Source organism: Uloborus diversus, chromosome 4 (assembly GCF_026930045.1).
Source record: "Uloborus diversus isolate 005 chromosome 4, Udiv.v.3.1, whole genome shotgun sequence".
In the NCBI taxonomy this organism is placed as follows: Eukaryota; Metazoa; Arthropoda; class Arachnida; order Araneae; family Uloboridae; genus Uloborus; species Uloborus diversus.
Genome location: NC_072734.1, coordinates 99,924,420 through 99,936,507, shown reverse-complemented (window position 1 = coordinate 99,936,507; position 12,088 = coordinate 99,924,420). Strand labels below are relative to the sequence as shown.

Below are 12,088 nucleotides of genomic sequence, written 5' to 3'. Positions count from 1 at the left end.
GCATTGTGAATATTTTTTGAATAAATTATCTAAAAGTTCTATATTGCATGGCACGAACAATCTCTTGTACACCTGTCCCCTTTATCATCGGTCTCCTGAATTAAGACAAAATCTTTGTTTTTGAACCAATTTGCCTTCAAAAAAATTAAAGACTACTTTCCTCTACGTTTTGTAAAATATACTTTCAAAAATAAAAAATAATTCAAAATTCATATACATTCTAAAATTTATGCTGATGATTTTTCAATACATTTGGTTTCAAACTCATAAGCGGTTTCAAAAACTGCCTAGGTGTTAAAAGCAATATATCAGCTTGGAAAGAAATATATGATTCACCTAATCCCCACGAGCTTCAGTATCCATCTCCCTTTGAAGAATTGACTGGAATTCACAAGATGGTCATCCTGAGGTGTCTTCGGCCTGACAAGCTAATACCTGCTGTTCAGGTAAAAGTTACAGTAATATACAATACACTTTATTGCCAAGTTATGAATAGTTCAGTAATAAAATTTGTTTTGCTAACTCTTCATATGTAACTTTTGATCATGTTATTTCATCGAATGTGATTTCACATTATTTGATTATTTCATAAAAATAAAAATCAAAAATGTTTGCAGATATTTTATACATTTGTTTGCAAGTATGAATAAATTAATTATAAAAATTTTGTTTTGCTAACTCTTCATATGAATCAATATTTGCAGGAAAAGGGCATAAGTCACGTTTTTTTTTTCAAAATTCAGTTAGCTGTGGTTTTTTCCATGCTTGTATGTAGAGACATCGACTAGTGTAGCAGGGAAGTCAGTTCTTGTACAACAAAGCACTTCATTTAGGTGTCACATTTTTCGAGTGCAGAAAGGGCGTAAGTCCCGGACTTGATGCCCTTTCTGCACTAAACGCGAAGGAAGAAGTAGTTAGAAGCAATGGCAAGATCATAGAAGTAGATTATTTTGGCGTTATGAAATAAAAACAAATAGCTCCTTTGATCTAACATAATTTCAGTAATAGTAGGTTCGTCAGTTCGGGGGGTTGGAGGAGATTTGAAATCACGGAATCCGACTGAAATTCGCTACTTTCTCATGGGTTTTATTAACATCATTCTAGGAACTGCAAAAAAACTGTATGCTTTCAGTGAGATGTGCGCTGGTCAAAATAAGAACACTACTGCAGGAGACTTTTCCTAGAAATAACACTGAAGAAATTTAACAAGATTGCTGATGACTTTAATCTGAGAGGAGATTCACTTGTCCTTTATGACCGAGATCTTGGGACAGTAAAGCGAATGCTCAACAGATATGACAGACTATAACCATGTGAAATCCTATCTCTTATAAGTGAAATACTGAAATTACATCAAGATTCACCGTCAAATCTGTTGAAAACATTTAAGTCTGTAACTGCTTAAACAAGTGTCCTTCATTTTTTAAGAGGACTTATCTCCCAAATTGAGATTTTGGAAAAAGATTCTACTGGGCGACAAATGTTTTCAATCATCAACATTAATGATGCTTAAATATTCAATAGAACATCAAAGGAAAGGTTTCAGCCTAGTTATTTTATAGTCCGTTTTCAAGAGAATATTACAAAGTAACGCTTGTCGGCTGAACTACCTTCAAGTATAAAGGGAAAATTTGCATACTAAACTTTTGCTTTTTATCTCAGTTTGTTAGTTTTTGTATTTTTTTACGCCAGACTTTATCATTTCACTAAAACAAGACTAGAGAAAGAAGAAAATACAGGATGTATTTTCTTATGATAATGAATTTATGAAAACGGACTTCACTAATTATTTTTGTCACTTTGTTATATTGATTTTTTAGTATCATAAATCAGTTTGAAACAAATCTGTTTCACTATGATTTGCATTTTCATCACTCTAAACTAGTATTTCAGGATATTTATTGCAGAAAGAGCATAATCCAAATAAAAAAAAAATTTTAAATTAATTTCAGTGACAAAATGAAACGTAATTTAAGGTGAGGTAATGATCCGCCTTGTGGCTAGAATAATCATAAAAAATTTCGTAGAATTTAGTTCATTCCTGAATGAAATAATCACTTTTTATTGATTCCTGAAAAGTTACATTAGTTGGACTTATGCCCTTTCTGAAATATTCGATTCATATGTGACTTGTGGTATTGTTATTTCATCGAATGTTATTTCCTATTATTTGATTATTTTATAAAACCAATGGTCCAAAATGTTTGCATATACTATATTGGTTGTATTAATGCTAGTTTTCTTCTTGCAGATGGCTAATTAATTATAATCCTCATTAGTTAACATTTCTTTTCTTGCAGAACTTTGTGTGCGAAAACATGGGACAGTCTTACATAGAGCCTCCTACTTTTGATTTAGTTGGATCCTATGCTGACTCCTCTTGTTGTACACCTTTGATATTTATCTTGTCTCCTGGAGCTGACCCCATGGCTGCACTTCTCAAATTCGGCACAGATATTAGCATGACAGGAAGTAAAATTCAAACAATTTCCCTTGGGCAAGGACAGGTATGGTTATATCCCTTTGCTTCTCATTGCCTCAATTAAGCTTTTAAATTTTTTGTTCTACATCTGGGACTGTGCAGTCCTGTCATTTAAGGGGATGGTGGAGGGGGGGGGGGTCAGTTACTCTCCTGGCTTTGATAAATTAATGTTTTTACCTATAAGGGAACATGGTTTTCATTGTTTTCTGGTAAAATTTACATAAAGTATCTATCTTTTGTCCCCCCCCCCCTGGAAAAATGTGAAATGAAGGACCTACGATTATGTATTAAAATGCTTTTTATTTGTTAAGTATCTTAAATATTGCTATTTTCAGGGCCCAATTGCTAAATCAATGATTGATAAAGCCTTAGTTGATGGATCCTGGGTTGTACTGCAAAATTGTCACCTGGCAACAAGCTGGATGAATACCTTAGAAAACATTTGTGAAGAAGTATTATTTCATCATTTCAATTCAGTAGCCAATATATTATTTTATTTTGCTGTGATTACTTGCGCACAAATTATTTTTTATTAATTTTTGTTATCATCAAATAGGTAATTACTCCTGACAAAACTGATATAAATTTTCGTTTGTGGCTGACAAGTTATCCAGCTGAATCATTTCCTGTATCAATATTACAAAATGGTATTTTCTTAAATCTTTCTTTGTTACATTTATTTCTGTAATTGTCTTTTGAACTCGAATGAATATTTCTCAGTTTGTAAAGTTTTATTTACTAAAATGAAGTTTTCTCTTTTGATTATTTCATGAATGCAGCTAGTTAAAACAAAGCATGCATTTATATTTTTAAATATAATTTGCTAATTTCATGTTTTGTGATTTGATGGATCTACATATTTTTAATGCTATAATTAAACAGAATATTTCCATTGTGAAATTATTCTGTAAGGAAATTAAGAATGATAATATTTCATGATTATTGGTGAAGTGATTTTTGTTTCTGTCAAAATTTTATTTAAAAGTCAAGTAAATTAGCTCTTACATAAAAATTTAAAAAATAATGCTGAAGGTATTTATTTTTAGAAATATAGTGTATTGTTAGCATTAGGTTTATTGTTTGCCAGAAAACGTAATACAATGAAATCCTGTTGCAAGGAACTCCAAGGGACCGATAATGTTTTTGTTGTAACGGAATGTTCGTTGTAACGGAATCATCTTAAAACTTTATGTGTTAATTTTTCAAATCTGCACTCTAATACAATTAAATTTACAACATTTATAATTCCCAATAATCTAAAATATAACTAAACACATTATTTATTCTAAAAAAACAAACAGAAAAACATTGAGCACTGAACTTTTTTTTCATTGTTCATCTTCACAAAAAGTGTTATTTTGTATGAGGGATTTGATCCCAGAGAACATTATAAAAGATTCTAATTTGTGGACGTCACTTATGCCCAGGGGCGCCGACTTGGAAAAATTATTGGGGGGGGGCCGGATGTCACCGGGGTCTAGGGAGTATGTTAAAGCTCGGACCCCCCCCCCCCCCCCTCTGGAAAACAATTCAGATTTTTGTGCTTTGAAAATGCCAACTTACATATTTTCTGATGTGTATAATTTATACAAACAATGTGTGACATGGCGTTTTACAAGAAAAACAATCTAAAAATTGGTACACAAATTTTCTGCTTCAATTAGATCATGTCTCTTGCCTTAAGTGAGGGATAATTTTACAGTTCCAATTTTGTGGGGAGCCGTGCAGTGCCATAGCTAGGCTACGTCACTATACAAATTAGTGTACTTGAGTTGCATGGAAAGGCACTCCCAGTGACACCAATTTATAACAACTATTGGGGGGGTGGGAGGGTGCCATAACAGGGGCCTTGCCAGGGGAAATTTTCTAAATTTGAAATAAAAAATAGTGAGTTTTAAAGTTTTTTTAAGCATTTTAGAATCATATGATCAACATTAGAACCCCAAAATCTCGACTCTCGGTAAATCAACACTCTGAGAAACTCGACAAGCTGACACATTTTTTGGCTTTGAAAAAAAAAAAAAAATCATGCATGGTATTTTCGTAAACAGCTAATTTAATTTAAAGTAATAATTATGCTTTTAGTCTATTACAGAGCAGTGAATATATAGCTCTGAAAAGATTGAAATGATATTTAAATAAATCTAAACTATCTTTAAAAGAATAAAGCATAAAAGATTGTGTCGCACTTTGAGTACTATAAGTGAAATAACTAATTTAAGCTTGCTTTGAATAAGGCTCAGAGTTCATTAAATAAAAATAATGTCTCAAAATTAATGCTTTAATAGAGTTAAAAAGTTAATACAGATTATTTTATTTACTCTAATAATTGAAGAAAACTATCACTCCTTCCATTTAACGTACAAATCAAACCCTGATATATTTTTTCCAGATCAGCAACACTTAGATGAGAGCGTTGCCGGCAACAGACTTCACCCGAAGTTTCGCGCACTGGGACAAATTCTATGAGTGCTCTCAGCACCATAACACTATCATTATTCACACCACACGTTTTCAATGAACCTGCTTACTACCGCAATAGTTATTTGTTTTAATTCATTACTGAAGGTATTTTACAATGTAACTATCTTCAAACAAGGAAAGTAAAAAATACCAACATAATCTTGTGATTTTAGAAACCATAAAATGACAAATAATGTTCCTAAATTATTGAGGGGGCTCTGCCCCCCAAAACAAACTATTGAGGGGGCTCGGGCCCCCTCAAGCCCTATGGAGTCAGCGCCACTGCTTATGCCACCAGAAAAGTTGGAAACTTTCTAACCCCTTGTGAATTGGCAAGGTGCCATACTTTTCAGAAATCTACTGCTCGATGCTAGACACTGGTTTTAGTGGTCAAACATCAACTTACTTTTCAGCGTGAACTGATTTCCACCTTGAAAGGCTCTGTTTTGAAAGTACAAACATAGTTTTCACGTTACGACTTCTGAAAGTCATTTTTTAGTTTCCAAGAACAGTATTAAGGAAAAATATTCTGAGTGACTTTGAGAAAAACATTTCATTGTAACAAGTTTTTGAAAAAATCACTTCGCTAAAGCAAGATATTTTATACATCGTCTTAATCTTATATATTTAAACGAGCAATTCTTGTGGGCATGTATATATTTTGTATCTCGAAAACGGCTCTAGCGATTTGGATGAAATTTTGGATTTAATTGTAAATTAGCATTCCAAGTTGATCTACATCAGTGTTTTTTCTGTAAAAACGCGATTTTTTGCAAAAAAAGGTTTTTTAATTCAAAGTCTAATTGAGTTAAGCCTTGAAGTAAACTGAATTGACGCATCAGGCAGACGATTTGCAACCATAACAATGAAAATTTGTCTCTTCTCGCTTTAAAATTTTATACTTGCTTAGGGTTGCCAGGCTTGGCTGATATTGGCCACTTTGGCTAATTTCAAACACACTTGGCTGAAAACAAATTCAAAAGCATTATGTAAGTCGATGTAAGGCTTTTTTTCTTTTTTAAGTGAAACTATTGCTTGACCATCTTATTTTATTTTATTTATTTATTTTCTTTTTACACTTCAAATAGTTTAACATGTTTCTTAAATCACGCATTTAAATTTTATTTCGAAGAAGTGTATGTCTTGAGATTGTTTGTTTTGTTAAGACAGTTGTTATCATTTGTTGGAATGGTTTGTGAACCATCAGTTTTGATGGATATCATGCTGTATGTAGCATTTTCTGGCGTAAAAACTGAAAGTACTTATTCAAAAAGAAAATCTCGATTGGAATAAAATCGTGAAACGCATCATAGTATGAAAGGAAGTATTCGGTTAAAAACCGATTTCACCATAGCAAAACTAAGGTCAAAATATTTTAATTACTGACAAGAAAATTGTATAGTGGAAACAAACGTAACAGATAGTTTAAAGCAAAATGTTGATTTAATTACATTCAGAATCTTCTTTGTTTGGTACTTTAGTGTTATAAGAAGGTCGAGTACATAATATTTCGTTAACGTGAAGCTTTTCAAGTATATTACAAAAAGTATTGAACCTTAAAAAAATACAATTTGACAAAAAATAATTCTTTTAAAGCCGAGCGAGGCTCGGTCGTCCAGGTACTGGGTTTTAAAATGGTACCAAACATTTTGTTTGTTGTAATGGGTATTTTGTTGTATCAGTATTCGTTATAATGGAATTTCACTGTACATCATCAACAGCAATATATAATGTCAGAAAACACAATATATCGTCAGCAATTCATGCATTCAAGCAAAAGTCGCTAAGTCCAAACATGTTACATGTTCAGGAAAGTTGCAGTTGCACATACCAAGCTAAGTCACCAGAAAATAGGCATGCATCTATAAAAACAATTTTTGTTATTATTATTTTGTTTTCTATGCCGCAGAGTAATTTTTATATTAGACAGAGTAATACTTTTCCTACTACAATGTCGCACTATATACGCACTTCCAACTTTTAAGCATGGATCAATGAATACACCCCTTAATCTATCTCTGCAGCAAGTTGCTGAATCTTTGATTCAGATTGGCAGGTCTGAGATTTTGGTAGTCAAGAGGAGGCCATTGCTTGCTCTGGCTTTGAAAAATGAATGTATTCTTACATATGATCTCTTGTATGGCTGTGGCTCCCATTGTTTTTCGATATATGCATTGAATTCCCCTATTTGTCATCACCCCCCCCCCCCCAAAGAGGAAAATATTTGAAATACAGTGAAACTTTGGTAACTCGACATGCATATAACTCGACTACCCCTTGTATCTTGACATTAATTTTTGTTATGGTTGACCCAATGCTAATTTCAATTGCCGAAAACCTCTCTAACTTGACACCTATTTTCAGGAACTCCTATAAGTTAACATCTAATTGCTATTCTAGTCTAATTTTTGCTACCAATTCTTTCAAATTAACTTTTTCTCTGATTTTTATGCTGCAGTTTCATGGTCAGCCAATCCTTTTCTTGAAAGCTTTTTTAGAGAATTCCATCTTTTATCCTGGAGAGTCAGCCACCACACTGTGCTGTTAGTGCAATTATAACAGGCTTGGAAAGGGTAGGATAAATGTACCGATGGAAGTCCTTTTACGAAAGAAGGCACCATGACATGTTTTTCAAACAAATGTATGCAGGACTTTTTATCTTTAGGGTCTGTCCACGGTGACTGACGTTATAATTTTACTCTATTTTTAACTTACAAACTCAGCACTGTCTTGAAATTAAATTTAGTTTCTCCTGAAATTGATCTAAAATAACATGATATGGTACATCACTACTCCCACACTTGTTTTCAGACTTGAGGAATTTTTTTTATGTGAAATTAAGGGGAATAAAAAAACGTGACTGATGTTATGCAGAAGAGACATTGAGAAAATTGACTTATATACAATTTGAAATCCTCATCAAACTAATAACCTAAAATCTAAACAGATTTTTTCCCCTTAAAGTAGAGATTTTAGACTTGATGAAAACACTTTGTTTTATTCGAAAAATTTAAAAACGGAAAATATAAAAATTATTTAATCCCCATGACTGATGATACAAAGATTTTGTGACTGACGTTACATCTACAATAAATTACAGCAATTATAAATTATTTCTCCTTAAAAATGAAATTAGCACATGTTTTGTTTAAAATTGTATTTACATTACAAGAAAAGTACATTTATAAAGTTTTAAAAGTTATATTTTTGATGTATTTCATAAAATAAAAAGTCCTCTTGCATTTATTACATCTAGTGCACTAATTATTTTATTCCTTTCTCATGTGAATAATAAATTTCATTTCACATTGACAGGCTATTTCCAATGTTTTTCTGCTTGAATCTTGACAGTTACTAAATACTCTTAGTTTTTAATTTCAATGCATCTAACTTCTCGTGATATAATTCTTAGTCATATTCTTCAAGAACCCGTTCTCCAGTTGCATTCAACAATTTTGGAACATGTTCTCTCTGCTGGAAGTGATTCCCTCCTTAACTGCAAAAAAAGTGTTGTTGCTAAACACCTGCTGCAACTTATGAATTAAAAAAAAAGTATTACTTAAATATAACTCTTTATAACATAACTGTGTGCAAGTCAGATGGCGATAGCTCTGAAATTTGCATGAAGCTGTGACATTTAGAAATATTTCTGTGTCGATGATATAGCACTTTTTTTCAAATGTATTACATTCGGAATTAGTTGTATCTGTTTGTCAAATTCCATGTTGGAAAATTCTTTTACGGCTGCAGTTTTCCTTTGTGAAGATATAACAAAGAGCGCTTTTAATAATTAACAGATTTTACCAAAGTTTCATTATTTTAAAGAGGGGTAATGCAGTTAATAGTTTAAACCTGTGACTTCAATACTTTAAATTTGTTCTACTCTTGTTCTAATTCATCATCTAATTTCTCTTTTTAGTTCTATTCTGAACTAACTTTGGTAATTATGCTAGGTTTTTAAAACTATTTTATTTATTTTTTATCATCCGCTCTTTTTAGCTTCTACTTTGTTTTACTTTTTGTAGTTTTCATGTTTTCCTTTATTTCTTAATTATCTCGCCTCCTTTTTTGCCTTTCTGCAGCAGTTAATGACATTTGTGCAATTTGTTTGAGATTTATTACTGAAAAGAGAAATGTTACTGATGTTACTGTGACTGATGTTACATATTTTAAATAAGTTTTAAATAATTAAACTCAACTATTTCTAAATATTTAAGAGATTAATATTAAAGATATCATCATAAATGAAGAGAATATGACTTTTTAAAAACTTGGGTTTGTTTTTGTTTAAGCAGTGCAAACTTTTATACAATTTTGTGACTGATGTTACATTTGTATGAGGCCTAGTTTAAAAAAAAATGTTAAAAGACAATTATAACAGCTTAAAGTTTCTTTGTTTGTCTAATCTCTTCCTATGTAAACTAAATTTCAATAAAAAATAAGATTGTAGACATAACAATTAATTTTCTAAGTGAAAAAAGGGGTTAACTTTTTGAACCACTTATACAACGACACGTGGGCACTGAGTAGTGTTGTTCAAATTTGCCTATAAAACTTACAAAAATGTGTTTATAACTTTTTTTACATAGTTTATAAAAATACAGTCTTTTTAACCTCATATGAAAGAAAAAGGTTACTGATAAAATGAAGTTTTTTTTTTTTACTGTGATGTCTCTAGTTTCATGGAATTGCCCTTTAGCTGACCTGACCGACAAGACGCTTTTTATCTCGTTTCAAAAATTATGGATTTACTCCTTACAAGGTGTTCAAATAACATCAGTGATTGTATTATGTGTTTTCAAAAAAAAAAAAAAGAAAGAAAATTCATTTATTGGAATTAATTTTCATAATATGAATAATGTTAAGCATTAGTAAGTAAGTGATATAGAAACTCTTTAGGAATTAAAAATATGGAACCTCGGTAAGTTGACATCCACTTAGGTTGACATTTTTTCATGTTCCATTGGGGTGTCAAGTTAGCAAGGTTTCACTGTATTAGGTCTGCAAATTGGAATCCCATTCTTTAAAATTTTTCTTTCCCTGCTTAACTTTTGGTAGTGAGTATACTGCCGTGCTAAGCACAGATGTGGTATCTGCACATTTTATCAAAATTGAGTTATTGTCACCAGGTGATCATTAGTAATTTAATTTACCTAAATGTCAAGTGTTTTGGCGATTTGTGAACGCGAAATATTAAAAAAAGCTTTAAGAAAAAAGTCGTAACTGCACAGTTTGTGTAGTTTGCTAAGGCAATTTGAACTTAAGTGACAAATACTAAGCCTTTAAAGTGTTATCTGCGCAGTTACCACTTTTTTCCTCAGTATTTTTTGTAGATACGACTTTTATACCTTAGTAAAGCAGCATATTTAATAATGTAGCAGTTTATTGTAACTCAGAATATTAAAATTAGTTTACCGTTGAATAGTTGATACAGGTTGATATTAAAAACTAATACAACTATGCATAATGGTTAAAGTAAATTTTCAACTTTTTCTATTTAAATGTTCATTTAAAATGTAATTCTAAAAATGAAATGCATGTAAAATATTCATATCTAATTCTTTCAGGCAAACAAACCGCATTTCATTCTACGGCCAGTAACATTTTTATTTAAGTATCGTCTGCTGTTAAAATTATCTTCATGCTCGGTAAAAATGAATCTAGAAAATAAAACATTATAAAAAACACATTCTTTGAATATAAAAAACAGAAAATTGTTATGGATTACAGTATCCAGAGTTTTGAAAATGGTATCTTTCAGAAGGCAGATTCTGTTAGATTTGTATTAACAAAATAAAGCGAAACAGCTAAGTCCAAAGAAAGCAGATGTTTTTAGTATTATTTAATGATACTTTGAGCACATTTTACTAAGCTATTTTTGTCGTATCTGTGCAGATACCCTCTGAAAATGCCTAGTAATTGTCACTTACGGTGAAAATAGCTTAGTATATGAAAAGGTTTTGAAAAGAAAATTTGTCATAACTACATTTATTAATTTTAAATTAAGATTTTTACAAAATACTCTCTCACGGTTTTTAGATAAGTTATTTACGAAACAACTACCGCAAGTTGAGCATTTAATTAAGTCATAACTCAAAGAAACGAGTTGTAAAACTTTAATCGTCAATTTCTCATTTTGAGCTCTACTGCAGATACCACATCTGTGCTTAGCAAGGCAGTATACTGCCGTTCTAAGTATAAAAGTGGTGTCTGGAGCCAAGCTGAAACTGAGAAAGAATTTTAAAAAATATATTTCCCATTCTTAAATGAACTTAGAGCATTGTATTTAGGTAAAATACGACAATAACTCAATTTTTTTAAATGTGCAGATATTGTCCCTGCTTAGCACCACAGTATAGTTTATGAATGCTAATGACAGAATTTTTGCCAAAACTATTTTTGTTATTCTGCAATATTATAATAATTTCGCCATTTTCTTAGGTGTTAAAATGACGAATGAGCCCCCAAAAGGTCTCAGAGCCAATCTCTTGCGTTCTTACATCAGTGATCCAATATCAAACACTTCTTTTTATGCTGGTTGTAATAAGGTAAATATTTTATTGACTTTTTATTTTAAAAATAAAGGTATTAATATTCAAATATTAATCCAAACTTTGTAAATCAAATTTATTCAGGGTAATTTTATTCCACAATTTCAATTTTTAACTGCTCACTTATGTTTTAATGATATTATTGTGTCGATTGGTAGAAACACTCCTTAAGTACCGAAAAGTTGTGCAGTGCATAGTTTAAGATATAACATATGTAAAATACATTTTAATTGAATTACTAACCTAGTTTGAATTGATCCTGCCAATTCGGAAGACTTTAAACTCAGTGAAAAATTTAATGTAATTAAATTATTTTGATAAAAAGTAGTGCAACATTGTACCAGAAAAATAAATTTGTGCAAATACAAATACAAATGTGGGACCAACAACCTGACTCTGGGCCCAGCTAGCCGGATCCTAGGCAATTTAAAAGTATCTAATGAAGATCAATGGCCCTCTTGAAAATATCTACCCCTTTGCTGACTACATCTTCTGGTAAGCTGTTCCAAGTGCCCACAATCCTACTAAAGTAGTTATTTTCCCTAATTTCCAGGTTATTCTGAGATTTGAATACCTTAAAACAATGATCCCT

The 12,088-nt window shown here is 31.4% G+C and overlaps 1 protein-coding gene across 1 annotated transcript in view; it reads left to right on the top strand.

The window, feature by feature from the left end:
* LOC129220726 (dynein axonemal heavy chain 3-like) overlaps positions 1–12,088 on the top strand; it is a 157,256-nt gene that overhangs the window by 113,726 nt on the left and 31,442 nt on the right. The window contains exons 53-57 of the mRNA XM_054855156.1: positions 292–446; positions 2,301–2,507; positions 2,818–2,934; positions 3,039–3,129; positions 11,387–11,493. Of these exons, the coding sequence (XP_054711131.1) occupies positions 292–446; positions 2,301–2,507; positions 2,818–2,934; positions 3,039–3,129; positions 11,387–11,493 (677 nt within the window). The remainder of the gene's footprint in view (positions 1–291; positions 447–2,300; positions 2,508–2,817; positions 2,935–3,038; positions 3,130–11,386; positions 11,494–12,088) is intronic.